The 26,198-nt window shown below is 40.8% G+C and overlaps 1 protein-coding gene across 1 annotated transcript in view; it reads left to right on the top strand.

Moving 5' to 3' along the window:
- Usp54 (ubiquitin specific peptidase 54) overlaps nt 1-26,198 on the top strand; it is a 95,142-nt gene that overhangs the window by 10,598 nt on the left and 58,346 nt on the right. Inside the window, exons 2-3 of the mRNA XM_059273807.1 lie at nt 20,377-21,221; nt 23,328-23,420. Coding sequence (XP_059129790.1) covers nt 21,075-21,221; nt 23,328-23,420 — 240 coding nt within the window. The 5' untranslated portion in view covers nt 20,377-21,074. The remainder of the gene's footprint in view (nt 1-20,376; nt 21,222-23,327; nt 23,421-26,198) is intronic.

The raw sequence follows: 26,198 nt of genomic DNA, 5'->3' as shown, positions 1-26,198 counted from the left end.
CTGCCATTGGTCGCTGAGTTTAGTACTGTGTCAAGTGGCCAGAGCAGGAGATGATCCTGCGTAAGGAAGGACTTGTTGCTGCACAGGTTGTGAATGTCACTTTAAACATACAGAGACTTGCTTACTGGAGGAGGAGCTGCTTCTTAAGGATCAGGTGTGAATCTGAAGGATGACCTCATCCTTCTAACCAGACCTGCCCTAGACGCTGAGTAGATGCTTTTCTTATTACACGTCCTACAGCTGGGAGAAACAGGATATGATTGAGCCTTCAAGCACTTTGTGAGTAGGGGGCAAAAAGCACTTGGGGGAATCTTTTAAAATGTGTGTGTGTGAATGTCAAGTTGAAAGTGACATACATTTAGACTTTCTTTCTTTAAGTTGAGGACTCCAGAAAGGTGCATGAGAAATTGAAAAAGCTTTGGTGGCTCTAACTTTCTTCTACTGGCCTCTCTTTTTTTTGGGGGGGCGGGGACAGGGTCTCACTATGCAACCTTGGATAGCCCGGAACTGTATATGTAGACCAGGCTGTCCACAAACTCAGAGATCCACCTTCCTTTGTGCTGTGATTAAAGGCGTGCACCACCATGCCAGGCTTTAGTGGCTTTAAAAAAATATTTGTGCATGTGTGCCTGTGCCTGTGCCTGTGGGTGCGTGTGGGCAGTAGCTCATGCCATTGTGTGCATGTAGAGGTCAGAGAACAACTTTGTAGAGTTCTCTCCTTAACTTCATGTGGGTTCTGGGAATCTAGCTCAGGTTATCAAGCTTGTGTTGCAAGCCCTTTACCTGACACTGAGCAGTCCCACTGGCTTCTTTTGGAAGTAACTTTTTTTCTTCTTAGTGTTAGGAATGAACCAATCACACACACACACACACACACACACACACACACACACAATTAAGAGTTCAAAAATTTTAGTAAAATGTGTAAGTATTGTAAAACTGCAGGGGACTTGCTATATGGAATAAAAATTTAAAATTACAGGTAGAAGTTGTAGTTTATTATTTTTAAATGTTATTGTGTGTGTGTGTGTGTCTGTTCTGTGTGCCTTGTGCATGTGTATGTTAGAAGGAACTTGTGGAGTTGACATTCTCCGTCTTTATGTGGGCTCTAGACATTGAATTAGGCCATTAGCTTGTGTAGCAAGTGTTTTCACCAGTTGAGCCGTCTCCCCGGCCAAGTCTTACGATTACATTTAGAATTTCAAGTAGGCCGGAAAGCACAAATGTGTAGTCCCAGCTACTCTGGAGGCTGAGGCAGGAGGACTGAAAGTTCGAGACCTAACTGGCCTACATAGTTAACCTAAAGACTGGCTGGGGTAGTGTATCAAAATTGTAAGTCAGGGACTGGAGAGTTGGCTCAGTGGTTAAGAGAACTTACCTGCTCTTACAAAAATGTTGTTCTCACACCCCTCTCGGGCTGCTCCTAACCACCTGTGCCTCCCAGCTCCAAGGGGATGTGACTCGTGGCCTCCGAGAGCACCAGCACTCATGTGCACATTTCTGCTGCACATACATGCACATACACATAATGTAAAATAATGAAAATAAAGAAATAAAAACCAAAAGATGAATCTCAGTGGAAAAGTGCTTGCTTAGCATATGTGAGGCCTTACATTTAATCCCCAGAACTGCCCCCCACCCCCAATCAAGATCTAAAATGCACAAGAACAGAAGAAGAGCTGACTGGGCAGCAGTTCATGAGAAAAATGTCTGGGAAGTTGGAAGTCCAGTGAGTCATGAGTGTACTGACCTAGTCATGGTCAGTCAGAAGCTGCTCATGCACTGTGGTTGCTGAAAACACCTTCAATGGTATTTCCAGCAGTTTATTCAGGTGACACAAGTATTAGTCCCTATGTATTTTTGCACTAGGTTAGAAACATATTTGAATGCTGGCATAAATGAATACTGACAACGTTAGAGCACTCCAAGGAAGGCAGACAGACTCATAAATAGTTTGAAAACCATTTATATAGGAAACTTAGGATCTGTGTAGAGGTGGGAGTGAAAAAATTTAAAACTACAAAAACAGTGTAACATCTGTATCCCTACATCCACAATTAATCATTAATCCCCTGGGTGCTTGCTGGGAATTGGAACCAGGGCTCTGTACATCTTAGGCAAGCACTCATCAGCTGAGCCCCACCCCTCTTCAGTAGTTTCTTAACTTTGTCTTTCAAACCTTTTAATACTTGATAGATAGTATTTGAATTTTTTGTTCTATAGGTGTAAAATATGACTTCTCAAAAGATACATTTCTAAGCATTTTGAAGTTTTAAAAGCTGGGCATGGTCATGCAGGCCTTTAATCTCAGCACTTGGGCAGTAGAGACTGGGAGAGCTCTGTAAGTTTGAGACCAGTATGCTCAATATAAAGATATAACATTAATGAACACTAGTAATTGTACATATTTGTGGGTACAGTAATGTACGCAGTATACATATATAATGTGTAATGATCATATCAGGGTCATCTCAAATATGTATCATTGTTTTGTGTCTCTGCCTTCTGAGTGCTGGGGTTAAAGGTGAGCCCTATCATGTGTGGCACTGTTTTGTTTTGTGGATAAGGTCTCATTATGTAATCCAGGTTGGCCTCAAACTTGGGATCTCCCTGTGTCTGCCTCCTAACTTTACTGTTATAGTTAGGACAACACCATTGCATCAGTTATAAATTTTATTTTCACCTCATTTCTCTACAGTGTGTGTATTGCCAGTCTGACATTATCCTATGTTAACTCAAAACCCACAAGGGTATTGTCCTCTACAAGATGACCTTAACTGTAGATACAAGCTGAAAAGTTGAGAGTTCCCAGGTCTCCTCACTGGCCAAGATGATATAAATTCAGGGATTCCTATGACCTCTTCAAGTCAGATAATTTACTAGAATAACCCAATGAACTCAAAACATTTTTTTCAAATGCTTCTGGCTTTATTTTAGCAAAAAGGTACAAATCTGAAACAGAAAAGGAAGAGATGTATAGGATGAAAACTGAGAGAGTTTTAAAAGCTAAGATTCTCTGTCCTGATAACTACAGATGGTCCAGTCCTGCATCATCCAATGAAGCCAGAGTCATGGTAGAAGAAGAGATATTGATAGCAAGCTGAAGGAAAGAGATGAAGCCTTTCCATAAATTCTCTTTTTTTTTCTTTTTCTTTTTCTTTTTTTAAGATTATTTATTATGTATACAATGTTCTGCCTGCATGTACACCTGCAGGCCAGAAGAGGGCACCAGATCTCACTATTGATGGTTGTGAGCCATGTGGTTGCTGGGAATTGAACTCAGGACCTCTGGAAGAACAACCAGTGCTCTTAACCTCAGAGCCATCTCTCCAGCCCTCTTTTTTTCTTATTTAAAGATTTATTTATTATATATACAGTGTTCTGCCAGCATGACAGAAGTGGGGACCAGATCTCTTTATAGATAGTTGTGAGCCACCATGTAGTTGCTAGGAATTGAACTCAAGACCTCTAGAAGAGCAACCAGTGCTCTTAACCTCTGAGCCATCTCTTCAACCCTCCTGCAATTTCTATCTCAGGCACAAAAGTGTCTATGGGTTTTCAAGAAAGCCTAATTAAAACCAGATTCAGGTGGGCTCTGTAATGATCACTAATTCTTCAAGCAATTAATCCCCTTGACTTGCTTTTCATGTTGTCCACTGGGCATCATGCATTCTAGAAGTCCATGGAGGTCTATGACTTGAGTTGTTCTTTTGATGTTTTATATTATTATTCTACTCAGTCAAGATTGCCTTTATTGGTTAATTATTTAGAGAGTGAGACAAGACAAAAACAGACTTGGTAATGCTGGGTGAGAATTGTCCTTAGAACGTGCTATCTTCCTGTTTCATGAGTGTATACTACCAGCCTGGAAAGTTGACTGTCTCAATGTACAGCTTTTTATCAGAGCCTCATTTTGTAGTTATGATTAGATTGTTTTTTTTTTGCCACATGAAGATTGTACTTAGTCTCTAGACTTTTAGTCCCAAGAAGTCAGGTTGACATGTGACCAAAGCCTCCACCATGTGATTGGTCTTTTCGGTATTGCCAGTTGTAATCTTGAAATTGGTGAGGTGCATATGTGAGTCAGTTGGTTAGCATAATATTAACACTATGTCTGGCTTTTAGTAGCTGTTCACTAGATATGTAATGAGCTAAAATATTGAAGATAGGGCTGGCAAGATGGTTCAGTGGGTTAAAGCTTGCAGTCAAGCCTTATGACCTGAGTTGATTCCCAGAACCCATGTATTGGAAGTAGAGAAGTTCTCTGCCCCCCACATGTGCATCATGGCATGCGCATGCGCACACACATATACATATGATAAATAAAACATTTAAGACAGTTAATGGATAGGTGGAAAGCTTAGCTTTGATTGTTTTAGAGTTGTTTTAAAATCACACAGAATCAGTAGTTTCCCCTTGTCTCTAGCTGAGGGGTTCTTAGGATAGATATCAGACATCAACTAGTTCCAAAGTGGAAGAAAGTGAGAGTTTATTATGGGAAAGAATTGTGACAGGCTACTGTATGGGCAGGACAGCAACAAAAAAATACGTTTCAACTTTGGGGGAAGGGTATGAATACTTAAGCCTTTTCTGAGAAAAAATTAAGTATTCATATTTTTTCCAGGAAAGGAGTCTCAGGAGGCATGCCTCACTTTGCACATGGCTCAAAATATGCCTGTACTGGTGTTCCATAGCCCGCATGGGTAGAGAGCTTACTATTACAATATAGGCATCCTGAGGCTCCAGGACTGTTCTGGGTCGGCATTGTCATCTATTGGTGGTTGCCAAAATTAATCACTTTGGTAGCTCCTTGTTTTTATGCTGCCTTATTGCTAACTACTTGCCACAGGGGTGCATCGGACTGTTTTCTGCTGGTTCAACCTTTGTCTTTTTTTTTTTTTTAAAGATTTATTTATTTATTATGTATACACCATGTATGACTGTGGACCAGAAGAGGGCACCAGATCTCATTACAGATGGTTGTGAGCCACCATGTGGTTGCTGGGAATTGAACTCAGGACCTCTGGAAGAACAGCCAGTGCTCTTAACCTCTAAGCCAACACTCCAGCCCTGTCTTTTTTCTATTTTCACTTACACTTCAAATTTTTTTCTTTTTTTGAGACAGGGCTTCTCTGTGTAACAGACCTGGCTGTCTTGGAACTGGCATTGTAGTCCAGGCTGGCCTCAAACTCACAGAGATCCACCTGCCTCTGCCTCCTGAGTGCTGGGATTAAAGCCGTGTGCCACTACCACCTGTCTAGTTATTTTTTTTTTTTGAGGATATAATTATATCAATTCTCCCCTCCCCTTTCCTTCCTCCAAACCTCACATATACCCCTCCTTGTTCTCTTTCAAATTCATGGTCTCTTTCGTTAATTGTTGTCACATACATGCATGTGTGTATGTGTGTGTTTTGTGTGTATATATATATATATATATACACACACACACACACACACACACATATATATATATATATATATATATATATATATATATATATATATAGTATATGTTTTGGGGACTGATGGTTTGGTATTGGATAACCAATGGTGTGCTGTTTTTGTGTATATATATAATATGTTTTGGGGACTGATGGTTTGGTATTGGATAACCAATGGTGTGCTCTTTCCTGGGAAGACTATTTCTCCCACATTCAGATTCCTTAGTTGCTTGTAGTTCTTTTATTTTTATTTTATGTGCAGTGGTGTTTTCCTGCATGTATGTCTGTGTGAGGGTGTCAGGTCTCCTAGAACTGGAGTTACAGACAGTTGTGAGCTGTCATGTAGGTGCTGGGAATTGAACCTTGGTTCTCTGGAAGAGCAGCCGGTGCTCTTAACTGCTGAGTCATCTCTCCAGGACCCTTGTTTTATTTTTGAGAAAGTCTCTTGCAACTCAAGCTGGCCTTAGTCTTGCTGTGTAACGAAGGATGAACTTGAACTTCGGATCATCCTGCCTCCACCTCCTGGGTGCTGGGATAGCAAGTCGGCCACCATGCCTGATTTTATGTGGTGCTGGAGATGAAGCGCAGGACTTCATGCATGCTAGGCAAGCATTCTACCAGCTGAGCTCCATCTTCAGCCTTTTGTATAGCTAACCAACCAGTTCCGTGTAAGCCCATTTCCTCTTATGCAAGAAACAGGGCTTGTTCAGAGAATGCCTTTGGGATTACTGGAGACTGGCATGTGGATAACATCGTAAAAACTTTAGGCAGCTGGTTTATTTTATGGAAAGCAAATCAGAGTTAAGCAGCACCCATCAAAGAATTCTTAGAGATACTTTACACATATAATTCATTGAGACATTTCCACATGTACTTTACACAATAGACATACATAATATTAATCCCATTAATAGACTTGCTAATTACTAATCTTCAGAAATTATATTTGGTTTTCTTATAATTAGGCTTTTACATGATATTCCCAGAAGTACTGGTCTGTAGTTTGTAATAGGGAAGAATCCACTCCTGTAAGTTGTCCTCTGACTTTCACATGTGCATATAGACACAACACAAACATAATAAAAATTTGAAAAGTAAATCAGTGTTCATATTTTGACAGCAACTTTTCCAGTCATTGTAAAGAACTAGAATATCTTATACACAATTTGTAAAGATTACATTTATCTGATCGTGTAAGCATTATAGTTGTTTAACCTCACAGAACCCCAGATACGTTTTTTTGTTTTTTTTCCCCTAATTTAAAGAATATAGAAGCCATTGAGATGGCTCAACAGGAAAAGGCGCTTGATGTCAAACCTCACAACCTGAGTTCCATTCCTGGTATCTACATGGTGGAAGGAGAGATGGGCTCCTGCAGGTTGTGTTTTGACCTCTGTTCACCTGCATAGATGAGTGTGTACACACGCACATGGACTCACGTGCATGCATACACACACACACACACACACACACACACACACACACACACACACTCATAATTTAAGAAAAAGAAAGAATACATAGATTTTAATTCCTTCCCTCCCCTCTTCTCTCTGTCCTCCTCCTTCGTCTCCTCCCTGCTTGGTCTTGGTCTTGCTAGGTAGTCTGACCTCACTGTCTCCCTGCCTCAGCCTCAGCCTCCCAAGTGTGTGGATTCTGCCACCTCCAGCTCCAAGCTTCTTCACCTCCCTGTGTTCTGCCAGCCCGGGTATGGTCAGATTGTTTATCAGATGGTTTTCCTTTGACTTCTAAGTGAGCACTCTAGGGAAGTATGCCTAATGAATAGGAGGGGGAAGTTTTACAAACATGAAGTGGAATGTTGGTAGTAGTTGAGCAGAGGGTGTGTCTAGCAGGCATCACTCAACCTGCCTTGTTCATCTGTTTTGGCTTCTACCTCAACCCAGGACTAGCTGACATTTTCTGCTGTACCATTTCAGTACATGTTCAGCCTTTTTCTTTTGTAAAGTCAGAGAGGATTATTTTCCTCCAGCACCGTGGACTATGTGTAGTAAATGGTATTGATACTGACTCTCGGCTAGGAATTGTGATTGTGTTCTCTTCTGATTTAAATGACAATAGCAAAAGAATAGAATGCACAGTCTGCTTTTCCTACCTATTCTTTAAAAACAATTATTCAAAATTGACACATACAAACCAAACTTGTTTGCCAAGTATATGAAGCCATCCAGTCTTACCAGGTGGCAGCTGCTGTTGTTTATAAGACCTAATTTAATCCACAGACGTGAAACAAAGAGTGTCTTCTTTTGCAAAAAGAGAAAATGCAGGCCCCCCCGCCCCCCTCAGTTTTTGAGACAGGGTTTCTCTGTGAAACAGTCCTGGCTGTCCTGGAACTCGCTTTGTAGACCAAGCTGGCCTCGAACTCACTGAGATCTGCCTGCCTCTGCCACCCAAGTGCTGGGATTTAACTCATGTGCCGCCACTGCTTGGCAAAAATGCAGCTTTATTGAGATATAATTCACATGCTATGTAATTCAGGCATTTAAAGTATACAGTTCAGTGATTTTCATATATTTGGAGTGGCCAATACCACAAGCACTTTTATAACAAAGAAGTGCTGTACATATTAGCAGTCATTTTGTTTATTTCAGTCTCTCACTTCTGTAGATAACCTGTAATCTTTCTGTCTGTATATTTGTCTATTCTGGACATTTCATATAAATGGAATCATATAATAGGTGGGCTGGCTTCTTTCACTCAGTGTTTTTTTTTTTTTTTTTCCAGAGCTGAGGACCGAACCCAGGGCCTTGTGCTTATTTATTTATTTTGAGGCAGGGTCTCTCTATGTAGCCCTGGGTATCCTGGTACTCACTATGAAGATTGGGCTGGTCATGAACTCATAGAGATCTGCTTGCCTCTACTTCCTGAGTGCTGGAATTAAAGGTATATGTCACTATGACCATCTTAATACTTTTAATTTTAAAGACTTACTTATTTTTAATTATGCATATGTATGTGTGTCTGTATGGGGTATGTATGTGCTAGTGCAGATGCCCTTGGAGCTAGAAGAGAGTGTTGGATCCTCTACAGTAGTGGTTCTCAACTTTCCTAATGTTGAAACCATTTAATATGGTTCCTCATGTTGTGGTGACCCCAACCATAAAATTATTTTGTTGCTACTCATAACTGTAATTTTGCTACTGTTATGAATGGTAATGTAAATTTCTAACATGTAGGATATCTGATACATGATCCCTGACCACAGGTTGAGAACCACTGCTCTAGAGCTATTATTATCGGTGGTTGTAAGCTGCCAAGCGTAGGTACTAGGAACCAAACTTGGGTCCTCCACCAGAACAGTGGACTGTTTTAACTGTGGAGCTATGTCTCCAGTCCCAAGTTTTAATTTAGATGAAATTCTGTTTATCTAATGTTACTCTTTTTGTCACTTGTGGTTTCTTTCAGTAGACAAAATCGCAGCAGTTTAAAGATTTTTGTCTTCTTTTTGTAACTCTAGAATCAAGCAACACTTCAATTTAAAAGTGTCATCATCATCATCATCGTCGTCGTCGTCGTCGTGTGTTACAACTTTGAGTAGTTTGTTCTCTCCTTCTATCGTGAGTTCTGGGGACAGAGCTCAGGTTATCTAGCTTGTGTCACATCGATTGTACCCAGTGAACCACCTGGCTGGCTGTAGGCAGCACTTTATTCTATAAAACTGTTTACATCAGCCAAGCAGAGGAGGTTGGTTTTATGGACATCAGAAACAAAGAATAAAGAAAAGCAGTAAGAAAAAAAAAAAAAAAAAGACTGAACCCACTGGGCCATACCTACTGCAATGATGGAGATGTCCCACAGAGTCGGTGCCCTTCTAGAATTCTTAGTGCTTTTGATTGTTTTGAGGATTGATCCCAGGGTGCCTTTCATGTCAAGAATGTGTTCTACCACTGACCTATACCCCTAGATACAGCTATATTTTGTCTTTTTTTTAAAATGGAGATGGGGTCTCACTATGTTAGCTGGCCTGGAATTCACTATATAGCCCAAACTAGCCTTGAACACATAGAGATCTGCCTGCTTCTACCTCCCCAAGTGGTGGGACTAAAGGTGTGTGCCCCCATGCTGGGCTCTATACTATGTTCCTAATGACTTCGAGGGTTACCCTTATATTCCTGATGGTTAATATGTTTTTTAAATTATTTTAATTTCAGGTGTGTGGGTGTTTAATGTGCATGTATGTATGTGTACCATGTGAATACAATGCCTGCATGGGCCAGAAGATCCCCTGGAAACAGAATTACAGATGGTTGTGAACTGTCACATGGGTGCTGGGAGTTGAACCCAGGTCCTAAGGAAGAGCAGTCAGTGTTCTTAACCACTGAGCCATCTTTCTAGCCTGTGATGTTTAATCTTCATTATCAACTTGTCTGGATTTACCATGGAATTACACACCCAAAGGTGTGTCTATGAAATGTTTCAGAAAGGCTGAAAAGGCCTTACCACTCTGAATGTGGGTAGCACCATGGTTTGGGGGCCTGGATTGAGATGAGAAAGGAAGCTAAGTGCCAAGATTGCACTCTCAGCTTCCTCCCTGCCATTGCAGTGTGACCAGTTTTTCATGCTCCTCAGCCAAGCCTTCCCTGCTGTGAGCCAAAAGAAATGTTTTTCCTCAGGTTGCTTTGTAAGATATTCTGTCGTAGAGACGAGAACAAGTATACTGTTTGTACATCTCCCTTTGTGTTTAGCACTGACCAGTAGAACTCGGTGCTTTGCCTTGGTGCGGCACTTCTGTGCTTTGGCACTAGGCATTAGGAGACCTGGTTAGAATGTTAATAGTGAGCCAGAGACATAATGATATCTTTTTTTCTTTTAAACTTGCCACTTGCTTTGCTGCCAAAGGACTACTTTAGTTTAAGCACATTGTTAAAATGTAAGAACTTAATTAGTTTTGGGCAGTGTCCACAGCTGTTTAATTTTACCAATAAACTTTAATTAAATCTTGTTTTTGTGAACTCATGTATTTTCTCTCAAGGTATAGAAATATAGCCAACTTTCATATTTGGCAAGAATTCTGCTGATGAGTTTTTTCATCAGTATGCTTGTAAAACAGCTCATTTCAATAAAGCTGTTTTATAAGCAGAGTAATACATAGAAGTGGGTGTGTTGGTCTTCTGGGCCTTTGTGCCCTGCCTGCAAACGCAAGTTCTGTTTGACTGATCACATGGTTCAGGGTGGGACCCAACTGCAGTTCCCTAAGAGAGGTGTGGAGATCTTGTCATCTTCGGGGTGGAAGAACCTTTAGATTTCAAGCTTTGTTTTAAATTGACTGACAATCTCAACAGCTTAGTTTACATAATTTGTATCCGCATAATTTTTAAATTTCTTTAATAGCATGGCCTATTTGAATGTTGAAGGCTGAAGAGTTGCCTGTTTAAATGGTTTAAGTGCAGATAGTATTGGGATTTTTGAATTAAGGGTTCCGACGACATTGTTTTGGTGTTCTCTGGAGCACTGCAAAGGTGTCTTCGCAGGTCGCTATACAAAAGGCTCTTTTAGGGCGGGCCCTTTAGAAGCAGCTACCACCCTGCAAACCATGTTTTTTCATGACCCTTGCCATCAGGAATGCCTTTGGAGGAAGCAGCGATTGTTCTAAGCCTTCAGTGAAGCTTGTCATAGGCCTTTCCTAGTTAGTTTTGGTTCCTTCCTTCAGTTCTTTGTACCATTTAGCTCCATCATGAATTGTTAGTGTTCAGTTCCTGGTAGTTGGCAAAAAAAAAAAAAGTTTTATCCTTGCTATCCTGTTCTGCGTCTTCGTGGTTTAGATGAACAGTTTCCCATTGTTGCTAGTTGCCCTTGTCTCCTCCCTCTTGTACCCTTGCCTCTGTTCCGGTTCTGTATCACTTGCCCCACAAATGCCCTTGTGACTGCTGGAAGTTTTTTGCTGAGCTCGAATGGGCTGTCTGGTAAGCATTGTAGTTGTGTTAAAACTGTGTGGAGGGAGGGTATAAGGACTAGGGAGTGTTTATGAAGTTGTTTGTTTTGTTTTTTATTCTCCCCACAGTGACAGTTTACTTTACTTTGTAATTGAGATTTGGACTCAATTTTCAGGAGACTTTTTTTTTTTAATGTTGTTTCTTTCTGCCCTTTTTTCCTCCAGTTATTAAAGTTTGGAAATTTTGCTTTCCTTCTCTAACATGTATAACTATATATATTTGAACTTATTAGAATTACAGGGAAGAGATAAGGTTTAAAGGAAAGAGTTGTAAGTTTAATGTTTTTTAAATTGCCTTCAAACAAGTTATTTGTGAGAAGGTTATGGTCCTTTATCTTTATTTTTCAAACTCATATGGGTTAAAGAAGTAACCTGTTTTGTTGTTAACCTGTACAGTCTCCTGTATTGTTTCTAGAAGCAGAGTGATTTCCCTTTTCCTGTCACCAGAATGGTGATGGAAAATTCATTTGGATTTGAGGTTGTTGCCATTCTGGGAAGTGGTTTGCTGAGCGTTTCAGATGATTGCTTCTAGAAAGCTTCTTAGGTTAGATTTGGTCCTTAGACCCTGTTCCTTTCAGGTGTTAGGTACTTAAAAAAAATAAAGTGTTCTAGTCGGATGCCCTAATCCCAGTACTCAGGAGGCAGAAGCAGGCGAATCCCTGTGAGTTCGAGGCTAGCCTGGTCTACAGAGCGAGATCCAGGACAGCCAGGGCTACACAGAGAAACCCTGTCTTGAAAAAGAAAAAAAAAAAAAACACAAAAAGTTTTATATTTGATGCTCAGCTCATTCCAATGACACTCAAACAATGAACAATGTTTCATGATGTGTCTATTTCCTTGAATTATATATTTTGACCTCATCTAAGAAATGTGTGCCTGTGGGCACGCGCATGTGTGTGCGCATTTGTGAGAACCTTTGGGTTTGCTATTGGCAATATGAGGACAGACTTGTTGAGATTTTATTGCTGTTTAGTTGAGCCTGCTTTTCAAGTGGAGGTTGAACTTACTTGTACAGTAATGATTTCTTGAGCTCCTAGTCTATGCTAAATGCCACACACATATTTCTAATTCCAGTTACAACCCTGACAGGCAGATAGTATTTTTTCCTAATCATGCATAGGTAGAACTTTTCCCTGTCCTCTTCTCCTTGCAATATGAGGAAAATGACCCCTGCTCTTTAAGAATTAAGGACATGGTTTGTGCCCAGTGCTGTTCACTTAAGTAGTAGCTGCCATTATCACAGTTTTACAGCTGAAAGAGCCGATACTGAAGTTCCTCCCATTCCCTGTAAGTGGTAGAGTTAGAATTTGAACTGATTCAGAAGCTAGAGTTCAGTAGCATTTGAGAATCTGAAGACTTGTGGGATAATTTCAGCGCCTCCTGTCTTACTGCTCCCCCTGAGGAGGGTTTTGTTTGGGCTTCTTTCTGATGCCTTGCTTTGGTAGCCTCTGTCACCTTCCTTCCCGGGCATGCGCCTGCTTTCTCACGCTGGAGTTGCCAGTACCATTCTGTACCAGTGCTCTCATAGCAGGAATGAGTCAAGCTGGCGCTATCATTGGCTTCCCTCCTATTTTCCTCTTGTGGATAGTGTCATTATATTTTCATTATTGTGCAAAGTAACCCAGGTACTGATGTGTTCATGATTGTAAAATAATTCATAGTTGTAATCAAGTATCTAAATTATAAAAGCATTCCTTAGTGATTTAAAGAATTGAGAGAGAAAAAACATCTTTGGTTCTTAGTGATTTAACCAGAGGGTTATATAGGGTAAATTTATGGAATTCATATTTATTTATTCATTCATTCATTCATTCATTCATTCATTCATTCATTTATTTATTTATTTATTTATCCAGGGGCCAAATAAATTGCTCGGGAACTCTTTTTCAACCTGGTACTAGTTTGCTACTATTGGCAGTGTGGTTAGGAAAGAACATTGTTTTATTCGTGTGTATTAATCACATATAGTAGATTTCATTATGACACTTTGATATAGACATGTTGTCATTTTTGCTCTTTTGGAGGGCCCACCACCCAGCTCCCAAATAAATGGAGGCTTATTCTTTGTTATAAATGCCCCCGGCCTTAGATTGGCTTGTTTCTAGCCAGCTTTTCTTGATTTATCCTGTCTACTTTTTGCCTTTGGGCTTTTTCCTTTTCTATTCCTGTATACCTTTCTTTGTTTCTTACTCCATGGCTTGCTGTGTAGTTGGGTGGCTGGACCCTAGAGTCCTCCTTCTCCTCTGTCTACTTTTTTTCTCCCAGATTTCTCCTTCTCTTTATTCTCTCTCCTTGCAAACCCCACCTATCCTTTCTCCTGCCTCACCATCGGCTGTTCAGCTCCTTATTAGACCATCAGGTGTTTTAGACAGGCACAGTAACACAACTTCACAGAGTTAAACAATGCAGCATAGACAAAAGTAACACTTTAGAATAATACTGCCCAACACAGGTGTACAATATATTTTGATCATACTCATCCTGCCTGCCCCACTCTTTCTTGTGCCCTTCCCAATTGGCCCCCAGAAAGTGACTTAACATAAGTGACTCCTCATTATAAGATATGACCATCATTAGTCCCTGTCAGAATGAGTTGCTACCTCCAAATGAATGCTGATATTAGGTAAGACTGGGAAGATGGGTTTGGGAGGGTGTGGGAAGAGAACAGTCCTTAGTTAGCAAAATGCTGGGCATATCTGCAGAATAATTTAAATTGATTTCTTTTGGTTTATGAGGTAGGGTCTTGCCTTCTGGGAGATAACAGATTACGCATCCCTTCCTTTGAAGGAACAACCCTGTCTGTTTAACATTTCTGGTTCCCCTTGTGCTTATCTGTGCCTCCTACAGAGGTAGAGTGTGGATGTCGTGATGTGAGTTTCAAATGTACTGAGCACAGAGGGTGAAATACATTAGGAGACTGCAAAGGTGACAAGAGAGGACTAGTCATTGTCTCCCTCTCTCTCATCCTCTTTCTTTGTAAACATGTATATACACAGACTATATAGACCATCTACATGTACTATGTATTATAACATGCAACATGCACATGTTAAATGTTATTTTCCTTTATGTCATTTGCAAGTATTGTCTTCTAATCTTTGGCTGGTCTTCATTCTCATATTCATTCTCTTGTCTTTGAAGGAGCAGACATTCTTAATTGTGAAGTACAAGTTTATAACATTTTATTCTTTTATAGGTCATATCTTTACTGTCATTCTTAAGAATTTTTGCCTTACGAAGGATTACAACTTTTCCTTTTGCTCTTTTTCCAGATTTTATACTTTAATTTTTCCATTTAGGAATATGTTCCGTTTTTAATTTTATCACAGATGGTGTTTATGAGTCAGGGTTCTGTCCTTTGCATGTAATTGTCCCCGGTGTTTGAACATTGTTTGTTGAATACATTTTTGTCTTTTCATCAACATTTCTTTCTTTCAATCAGTGTATTTTTGTCTTTTTTCTTACCTTATTGCACAGGATATTATCTTCAGAATATGTTTAGTAGGAATGATTCAATTAAACATCACTTCCTTACTTGGGACTTGGGAAAGTAGGAGTGATCCTTATTAACAAAAATCTATTTGGGAGCAGATGAGACTGCTTATCTGGTTAATGCACTTACCACCAAGCCTGACAACTTGAATTCAATCCCTAGACCCCCATATGGTGGAGGAGAGAGCAGATTACCACAGGTTGTTTTGTGACCTCTACATGCACACCCCCACATATACACAATCACTCTAAACAAGCAAACAAATTAATAAATGTAATAATTGGAAAAAAAAATCTACTTGGAGTTGGGTGTGATGGCATCTCCTTCCAGTCCTAGTTATCCTAAGGCTTAGGCTGAAAGACCAGCATTTTAAGGCCAGCTTTAGCTACATAGTCAGTTCTAGGCCTGTTTGGGCTGCGTGAGACAAGTCTCATGCAGGACAAAACAAAACACTCTATTTAAGAACTAGAGGTGGTTCCACAAGCTCCCCTCAGGGTGTAGAGTCAGGAAGATCAGGAGTCAGAGTCACTGGCACTCCATTAGAAACAGGTTCTGAGATCTGAGACTTGGTGGACTTAGGGCTTGCCATGGAAACATGTAGACCTGAGTTTGGACCCCTTGCACACATGTAAAAAGCTGGCACAGCAGCAAACATCTGCAGCCCCAATGCTGAGGAGGCAGAAACAGGATCGCTGAGACTTGATGACCAGTTGGTTTAGGTTTAGTGAGAGGTCCCGTCTCAGGAAATAAGGTGAAGGGTGAGGAAGAGATGAAGTATCAACCTCTGGCCTCTACATGCATGTGTATATATGTGCACATACAACACACATGAACATGTACACACCTACTAAGGTATTTTCACTTCAATCATTGATTGTTTAGCATAGTTTATCTTTATAGATCTTTAAAAAAGATTATTATTTTAAGTTATGTATATTTGTATGGGGATAATATTTTTTAAAATGTATGTTTGTATGTGGATATGAGTATTGATGCCTGTAGAGGCCAGAGGCATTGGATCACCCTGGAGCTGGAGATCTAGTTGGTTGTGAGCCCCCTGATGTGGGTGCTGGGAATCAAACTCGGGTCCTCTGCAAGAGCAATACATGGTTTTAACTTCTAAACCATTTCTGTATCTCTTTTGTAGACCTTCTTAAGTATACCTCTATTGCTTACAATAGACTCCAGTTATTTGGCTTAATTTAAACTTAGTACTTCATGAATAATCATGAAGCCAGGTGGTGGTGGCTCCTAGCACTCAGGAGGCAGAGCCAGGTGAATCTCTGTGAGTTCGAGGCCAGCCTAGTCTACAGAGTGAGATCCAGGACAGGCACTAAAAGTATACAGAGAAACCCTGTCTTGAAAAACCAAAAAAAAAAAAAAAAAAAAAAAAAGAAAGAAAGAAAAAAAAAGAATAATCATGAAATTCAAATTTTTCTTCTGTTATATAGTTTGTTCTGACATATCACTTAAATTATGAAAGTGTATATATTTATATAAATATATATGTTTAGAAAAAAAATGTTCCTTGTAGCTTACAACTTTCTCATTTTCAGGGGTCCCTAAAACAAAATTTACCTTTTTGCTTTTAGGTATCAAAGTTCACTTATTCATTGAATTAATTACTTGTTCATTTTCAGATTTGCTAGTGTTTTCATGGTATTACATTTATTGAAACAGATACTCTGTCTGTTTTACAGACCCTGAAAATGAAGTTCAAGATCCTGTCCCTGAAATTAAACATGGGAACAAAAGTGTAGAAATAGAGCCTTGTCTTCAGTCTTCAATTCTAGTGCTCGTCCTCTTTGTATTAGATCACTGCCTTTGTTCCTTCTGATGACATTACACTAGACTTACGTATTTTTCCGGTGCTTAGGATTCAAGGCAGGATCGTGCACATGAGCCATCCTCCGTTGCTCTTCTACCTTGTTTTTGAAGTAGACTAGCTGGTCAGAATGCCCCAGGGATAGTCCTGTCTCCCCTCCCCCAGCACTGGGATTCCAGCACATATGGCTTTTGGTCTGGGTGCTGGGATCAAACTCAGGTCCTTGTGCTTTTCCTGCGAGCACCTTACCTACTCAGCCATCTCCTCAGATCCTCTTCTCTGTATTTGTTGTCATTGTCTTCTTTTTTCTCTAACTTTGAGATTGCCAGCCTCTTTTTTAACTTAAATATAAAGTTTACAGAGAAGTTACAAGAAATAGTAAGACGAAATCTCCTACACTTTTTTTTTTTTTAAAATAGGATTTCATGTAGTCCAGTCTGATCTAAAATTTTCTATGTAGTTAGGGATGACCTCTCTGATTTTTCTACCTCTGCCTCCCAAGTACTGGAATCGATTGGATTAGGCAGTGCTGGGGATTGATCCCAGGGCCTTATGCATGTTCGGCAGACACTGTCAACAGAAGTGTCCCCAGCCTGACATTCTCATACTCCTCAATGAGAGCCAACTCTTGTTAACATTTTCCATACTTGTTTTGTCTATGTATTCCTTTTATATGTGTTTTGTGGACATACGTGCATATTCCTTTCTGTCTGTACCATTTGAGAGTAAGTGGCAGATATGTTATTTTATACTGTAGTTCAATATTGCTTAAAAGATTCTTTTTCTCTTTAAGAACAGGTGGTTAGAGCCATGTAGCTAGAGATATACATGAGATACTCTCATGTTTTTTCAGTAGATGACACCGGAGAACAATTGTACTACTTAGTGCCAGACCTCGAACCAAACCTTTCATTTGAGGTGCAATGTTTTTGTCATCAGGGTTTGCCTGAACCATTTTCCTGCCATTCTTACCCGTGTTCTTTTTGGCTGTCACTTTTAGTTTCTGACATACTTAACTAGTGTGAGAACTTACTGCTGTCCACACATAATGCTACCATTCAGAGCCTGTGAATCCTCTTTCTGCCGCTCTCTTTCTTCCATTGCTCTCTGTGCTCGCTCGGGTATGTGTCACAGGGCAGGCGATACTGAAAACCCCACCTGCCTGCCAAGTCCCTTCTGCTGTGAGCCAAATGGAGGCTTGGTACTTGTTATTCCTTCGCAGCAGTTGAGCTAAAGGAATGCGGCATGGCTTGTTGGAAGTTGCTGAGTGGCCTTGAGTCTAGTGTTCATGAGGGATATGTAGAGAAGTAAGGGTCTTACAGTCTTTGGGGGAGGTGTGGATTCTTCCTGGTTGTACATTAATCCCCAGGCAATATATGTTGAATTGCTTCCTTATGACTATCACCCTGATGGGGGCTTTGGGAATACTGTAATAAGATACATAATTAAGTGACAGTATTGTAGCCACCCAATTCCAGCTCTGCCACATACCAGTTAGGCAAGTTGATGTCCTTAAGTTCCAGTTTATTCTTCTGTAGAGCTGAACTATTGGTATTCACCTGGTAGGCTGTTGTGAAGATTAAATAAAGAATGTCAGTATAGTGTCATCATATGCTTGATACTAGATAGTATTTTATATAGTCATATGGTACATGACTGATACTATATAAAAGAAGAGTAATAAAAACAGTGAATAGTATGATCATACAAGGTATAACCAAATACTTTAATTGTGACACGTAGATTATGAAGATTATAAATAGCCCAGGAATGTAGAAAAGGCGGGTAAGGGGGCAGTCTTATGCAACCAGTCAATATTCTTGTGCCTCAGTTTTTCCACTGACGATAGTGTCAGATGTTCTAGACAGTGATTAAAACCTCAAAGCATTTTTTTTTTTTTTTTGGTTTTTATGAGATAGGATTTCTCTGTGTAGCCCTGGCTGTCCTGGAACTCACTCTAGACCAGGCTGGCCTCGAACTCACAGAGATCTACCTGCCTCTGCCTCCTGAGTGCTGGGATTAAAGGCATGGGCCAACACCACCCAGCTCAATTTTCCTTTTTGTCTGATTGAAACAGGGTTTTGATATGTAGACCAGGCTGGCCCAGAACTCTCGATCGCTTTGCCTCCACTTGTTGAGTAGGGTTACAAATGTGTACCACCAAACTTCCCCTGCCCATTTTAGTTTTTGTTGTTTGTTTTAGGCAGGGTGTCACTATCCCTGGCTAGCCTGGAACTCACTATGTGGACCAGGCTGGCCTTCATCTCACAGATAAACCTGCCTCTGCTCCTGAGTATTGAGATTAAAGATATGTGTCACCATACCCAAACTTTCTGTGCTTTAAAAATTTTATTTACGTATTTATTTGAAATATTCTTGCTATTTAGCCTAGGCTAGCCTCAGACTCTGCCTTTGCCTCTCGGGTGATGAGATGATGGCACCTGCTATAACACTTGGACTATTTCTGATTTTCTAAGAGGTATATGTAGTAGATGTTAAAGGGGAAGCTTGAGGAGATGTTGGAAATTTAGTACTTTTGCCAGATGTGGTTGTACATACCTCTAACCTGAGCACTTGGACAAGAAGGAGGATTGCTGGAGGTTTGAGGTCATCCTGGTCTGTGTTGTGAGTTCTAGGCCAGCCAGAGCTATATATTAAGACCCCATCTCAAAATAGAAGCGGTGGGTCGGTCATTGAGATGACTCAGTGGGTATAGGCACTTGCAGGTAAGAGTTTGATACTGGGAGCCTACCTGGTGGCAGGAGAGAACTGACTCCTGGAAATTGTGCTGGGTGTGGTTGACACACACATTGAATCCTAGCACTCTGGGTTCCAGGCCAGCATGGGGAGACCCTGTCTCAAACATTCAACAAAAACCTGGAGATGCGATGACTTCCTTCCAGGAGTGGTGCTTGATTTGGTACTACTCTCTTTTCTCACAGACATTTAGTTGGTTGGAGCCAATAGTTGGTTAGTGGACGACTTCATTCTGAGCCCCTCTATATAATTTTGAATCAAGTGATTTATGACTCAGATTACTTTTCTGATCCTCTGGCAAAATATCAATTTAAAAAAATCAGTCAAACAAGTGAACAGATGAGGCAGAAGGCTTAAGTCTTTGGACTGGCTACTAAGGACGTGTGGTCTGCTGACCATGAGTGACTCTCTGGGACAGCCTCATGTCCCTAGGATGCAGCCCAGACTGCGACGTCTCCCCACCTGTAAGCAGGTTTGCATAGCCATGCATGGGTGACACCTTCAGAAAAGTGCTTTTCCACCGACACCTAGGAGACAGACTTCCTCGCTGGGTGCTCGCTTTCTTACTGAGTTTTTGTTTTTCTTTGTTAGTCTCCTGGAAAGTTTGTGTTTATTTCTGTCCAGTTCAACTTTCTTCTTCAAAATTTCAGAGAAGTTTCCAGTGAAAGTGAAGCTGCCTACACTTGTTTTTCCCTTTAGTTTAGCATTTCCCTTTTTTGTTGCTGGTTCATAGTCTCCCTTCTTCTCTCTTTCCTTCCCTCTTTCTTTTCTCCCTGCCCCCGGCATTGTTTGCCAAGGTTTCAAGTTTATACTGAGAGGTGAGGCAACGTTGATTTTGGCTGAACAGTGTAAAGCCAGTGGAGTCATTAAGTGACGTAAGCTTTTTATTTTTTTCCTTTCTGTTAAAGCTCTCTGGCACAGCTGGGTATTCCGGTGTCAGAAGAAAAGAGAAGAGCCTTTCTGAAGATCCGGTCCAGGGGATAGAAGAAACTTGGAGCATATTCCAAAGGTGCAGCAAGGAACATCGACAACAGTCCTCAGAATCCAGACAAACTTCCTGGCTTTGTGTCTCTTTTCAGTTGTTCAGAGCTTGGGTTTTGCTAGAGGATGATGAGACAAGGCACTAAGAGGGCGAAGAGGAGTGTATTGGATCCCTGCCTCTCCTTCCAGCGGGAAAGATCTTGAGTCCACCAAAAGCATTATAAAGAAGACTGAAGAGCTTATCTTACTTAGCCTGGTCCCGGATGCTGTTGAGTTGAGGATTCCCATCTGTTTCACCAGGACTTTTGGGAAGCACTTTCAAAAGCATAGAAGGAAGCAGGACTTAAGGACTTGTCTGCATTAGTCATGTGCCAAGTTACATTTTGAATACGCGGGCAAGTGAAGGACAGCTTTGTCACCTGGATCTAAAGGGAACCTAAATTCTTTGAGCTTACATATGTGATGCTTGGGAGATTATAAAATCAGTCTTCCAACATAAACAAACTTCTGAATTCTTTTCTTTTGAGGGCTTCAGCAAACACAAGTTCTCTGCCAAAAAAAGATTAAGGCCTTTTTTATTTATTTATTTTTTTTATGAGTGCTTTTGGGGCTAATGTGAACAATAATGTCTTGGAAAAGAAATTATTTTTCAGGAAGCCGTGGTAGTGTTCAAGGGATGTTTGCACCTCGAAGCTCAATGTCTATTGCCCCCAGCAAAGGCCTCAGCAATGAGCCAGGGCAAAACAGCTGCTTCCTCAACAGCGCCCTGCAGGTAAGGCCACCTCCTTCTTTGTGACAACTGATATTTAGTTCATAGTTCTGTGTTTGCAGAAACTTTCAAATGTGATAATTGATACTTTCTGAACTCCATAACCTGAGATCATATTTTACATTTGTGATCTTAGGCAAGACTCTTTATCTTTTTGATGTCAGTTACCTAATTTGTAAATTGAAGATTAATTATGATAGAAGTATTATTAATCTGTTTCAAAAATTTTAGACTGTATTTGAGAATAGTGTCTTTTTTTTCCCCCATGTGCCTGTGTTGTGATGTGTGTGGGTGCACGTGTGAGTGAGTGTCTGTTTTCTCTGGCAGATCCTTCTTCTCTGCCTACCCAGCACTGAGATTACAGCCAGGGCTGCCATACACAGTGGGAGGGCATCCCTCACCCCCACATTTCCCCAGAGTACTCTTGAGTAGGAGTATCTGGAAATACTAGTTAGAAGGATAGAGTGGGGAGCAACAAATAGAAAATACAGGATAGACTCGGGGAGGGCCTGGATCCTAATCCATTGGGCCCTGACTGTCTCTGCCCTAGGGTATTTAAAGGACTACCAAGGGGTGGAGCAAAAGACCACCCCCAGTACAGCCAAGTGCAGACCATCTCAGACACCTGTACTCAGGCCTGTGGTCTAAAGCCACAATGTGCTCCGACAAAACACCCTACGTTTTCCTAGGTGCTGGGATTTGAACTCTGGTCCTCATGCTTAAGTAGCAGGTAATTGACCCACTGAACAATCTCTCCAGCCCCAAGTTGATTTCAAGTAGCAGAAACTCTAGGTATGCCCTGGTCTGGTATTCCAGGGCAGTTTTATTGTTGTTTTCTTCAAAAAGATTGTTTTTATTATTTTAAACTCTGTATAGGTGTGTGTGTCTACGTGTGAGTATAGATGCCCTTGGAGACCAGAGTCATCAGATCCCTGAATTACAGCTGTGAGCTGCCATGTGGGTGCTGGCAATTGAACCTGGGTCCTCTGGAAGAGCAGGCAGTGCTCTTAGCCACTGAGCCATCTTTCCAAGATTCTCTCCCTACCCCCCACCTCCATTTTGGCTTTTCAAGATGGGGTTTTTCTGTGTAGCCCTGTCTGTTCTTGAACTCTCTGTAGACCAAGCTGGCCTTGAACTCAGAGATCCGCCTGCCTCTACCTTCTGAGTGCTGGGATTAAAGGTGTGCGCCACCATGCCCGGCTCACTGTGGCTTCTTAACACAGAGATACACTTGTCTCTTAGAGATATATATCACACACTCAGCAGCCCACTATTACTATTTATCCTATTGACTTAAGGAACTGTCACAAAGGTAAAAGTTTAACATTATGGTTCAAGCTTTTAATACAAATTTAAAGGTATTCTTTTTTTTCTTGTAGAGGCCATTAATTCTGCACCATTTATTGATGAGTTAATTCTTTACATGGAACCTGGCCTTACATTTGCTAAAGTGTTCTACCACGTGTCTAATCTCCCCAGCCCAATTCTACAGTTTATAATCCCTAAACTTCTTCTTCAACATCACATTTGATTTTTATTATAAGATATTTTCCTTGAATGACTTTTTTTTTTTTTTTTTTTTTTTTGAGACAGGGTTTCTCTGGGTAGCTTTGTGCCTTTCCTGGAACTCGCTTTGTAGCCCAGGCTGGCCTCAAACTCACAGAGATCCGCCTGGCTCTGCCTCCAAGTGCTGGGATTAAAGGTGTGCGTCACCACTGCCCGGCAGGGGAAGTTCCTCTGATTTTTTTTTTTTTAATTTGTTTAAAAAAATTCTTTGTGTGTGAGTGTGTGTGTGTGTGTGTGTGTGTGTCCACATGAATATAGTGTACCCATGGGGCCAGATGAGGGTGTCAGATCCCCTGGAGCTGGGGTCATCAGTTGCTCTGGGTGCTGAGAACCAGAGCCTGTGAAGACAGTGTGTGCTTTTAACCACTGAGCCTCCTCCGCCCTGATACTTCACCGTTTTGAGATTCGTTTTAGTGTATTAGAATGATCTTTTGTCCCGAACATAAAGATCCTTTCTCCTGCAGCCATCCCCTGTTTGCTTGAATTCTTGACTTGAAAGTTAAAAGCTATATGTAGGCTAATGAGTGTCCCCTGCTTTGGAAGGTTTTGTGGCATTTGGACATCTTCCGCCGTAGCTTCCGGCAGCTTACCACTCACAAGTGCATGGGCGACTCTTGCATCTTCTGCGCTCTCAAGGTAAGCTCTGTGATTGTTTTCTCTCACATCTTTAGCTTGCCAGGTTGTTAGTAGTGAGGGGATTGGGTTAATTAGGGCAATCCTTTTTTTTTTTTTTTTTTTTCCCTGAGATAGGGTTTCTCTTTGTAGCAGCCCTGGCTGTCTTGGAACTCACTTGTAGACCAGGCTGGCCTTGAACTCACAGAGATCCACCTGCCTCTGTCTCCCCAGTGCTGGGAATAAAGGCGTGCACCACTGTGCTCAGCCTGAAGGCTGAATTCTTAGTTTGTCATGATTGCCTAGGTATGATCATTATATATCTAATTTAGTTAACTTTTAGCTTAAAGTAGAAATACTCTTGAATACTCTTGAATTTTATAATTTACGTTGTTGACTAAATTGTAATAGTTGACTAAAATTTTTTTGAGATAGGTTCTTATGTTGTCAAAATTAGCCTAGACTGGCTTTGAACTCACTACTTAGCTGAGGGTGATCCTCTTGACTCTACCTCCTATGTGTACTGGGATTACAGGCATATACTACTAGACCCGATTTATCTGATGCTGGGGTTAGTTAAGCCTAGGGCTCTATGCTTGCCAGGCAAGCACTTTACCAACTGAGCTACATTGCCAGCCTTTACTTGCTATTGTTTTGGAAGCATTGTTTTTTTGTTTTGTTTTGGTTTTGAGACAGGGTGTTATTTTATATTGCCCTGGCTGGTCTCGAATTTATTCTGTAGACAAGGCTGGCTTTGAACTTGGTAGTTGTGGTTCTTCCACCTCTAGTTCCAAGTTCTGGCCTCGCTCCCATTACAGGATCCTAGAAAGAGTGAGTCCTCTGAACTTACTGTTATTTGGGTCGCAGACATCTTTTTCTAACTTAATATGAACCACTATAACTTGTAACAAAACAGTATAAATGATGAGGGGTGTATATAATCAAAATGCATTATATGTGTGAAGTTGTCAAAAAATAAATTATTGGCTAGCCAGTTTAAATATAAAATTTAACAAACTAAATCTTTAATAAGTTGATTGTAACATTTCCTACTAGGCATATTTAGAAAAATCTATCCAAAAGAACACTTTACCTAGTTTTATAAATGACATTTTTAGAACAACACATTGTCTACTTGGTCAGTAAGTTCAAGGGATGTCTGCTTCATGGCATTAGGCAGACACTTGCTAAGGAAATACTCACCTTGGAGAGATCCTGGGAAGAAGAATCTCCCAAAACTGGGAACTCATATGCCTTGACTGGTTGGGACTTTCATTTATTTATTTGAGATGGGAGTCTCACACTGTAAAAATACTCCTGCCTCAGCTCCTCAGTGCTGGATTGCAGGTCTAAGCTATTATGTCTGGTTTTGTATAGTTTTTGACTTGGTAGGGACTTTGGAGAACCACCTGCCATACTCCTGTATTTCCTTTTTCAGAGTGTCAAATTGTTATTTGAATATATATTAGCATCTTATAAGCCAAAGGAAGGGAAGGTAGCCTTCAGGCTTTATGGCGCATACCCAAAGATATCCAAGCAGAAGGGAGGGAACCTGTTTTTTAATCTTTTTAACTTGAGGAAATATTTTGAGACTTTAAAAAGAAGATGCTTATGATAGATGGGTAGCTACTTAGGGGGTCAAAGGCTCTTTTTGGGATCTCATAATTCTGAGGAAATTTTACAGTTTTAATATTTTCCTCATGGTGTTACTGCTTAGTCTGACCAGATTTATTTTCTTTAAATTAGTAGAAAATATAGTGACTTAGGCATTGTAGAGAAGCAACTTGATGTGACTAATGTCATTTTGATTGTAACTGCCATTTTGCCCAGCAGGTGATCTGGCATGCATTCCAAACACACACACACACACACACACACACACACACACACACACACACACACACACACCCTACCCCCCAAGATAAATATAGGTGTTAAAATACACACACATTACCCCAATCCACCCCCCACGGTAAATATAGGTGTTAAAATAGCCGAGTATTTTGTGTCATGTCGATAGGAAAGCCTAAGTGTATTCCAGTTGGCCACAGGCTACCTGTGTCAAGTTCAGTTCATAAACCCATTGCTCTCCTATTTTGATGCCTGGAGTATCCTTCAGTCTTGCAGTCACTTTCCCTCCCTCCCTCCCTCCCTCCCTCCCTCCCTCCCTCCCTCCCTCCCTCCCTCTCCCCCCTCCCTCCCTCCTTCCCTTTCTTCTTTCCTCCCTACAGGGTCTCACTATGTAGCTCTGACTGGCTTGGAACTCGCTATGTAGACAAGGTTGGCCTCAAATTTAGACATTTGTCTGCTTCTATCTCCTGAGTGCTGGGATTAAAGGTGCATGTTCCCACACCCAGCTACATTTCTTTCTTAATTCCTTCAAATTATCTTTCTGCAATCTGGGATTTGTCTGATCTTTCTTTGGTCTCTGTGTAAGTGAAGGCTTGAGATTTTTGTCAGCAAAATAGCCATCCAGTATTTAGAGACTGATTGAAGTTCTGTTACTTTGTGGTGTTACCATGTTGTTTTATAGAGATAATTCTCTATTTTTAAATCCCATCCTCATGCTGTTTCCTATTTTAAACTTAGAGGGATGTTTGGTGATGTTAATAAGAAATTTGTTTTTGGGGCGGTGGTGGCGCATGCCTTTAATCCCAGCACTCGGAAGGCAGAGCCAGGTGGATCTCTGTGAGTTCCAGGACAGCCTGGGCTACAGAGTGAGTTCCAGGAAAGGCGCAAAGCTACACAGAGAAACCTTGTCTCAAAAAAAGAAAAAAAAAGAAATTCGTTTTTTTTTTTTCT

The sequence above is a fragment of the Peromyscus eremicus genome, chromosome 9 (assembly GCF_949786415.1).
Source record: "Peromyscus eremicus chromosome 9, PerEre_H2_v1, whole genome shotgun sequence".
Taxonomy (NCBI): domain Eukaryota; kingdom Metazoa; phylum Chordata; class Mammalia; order Rodentia; family Cricetidae; genus Peromyscus; species Peromyscus eremicus.
This window is presented reverse-complemented; position numbering and strand designations above follow the sequence as displayed.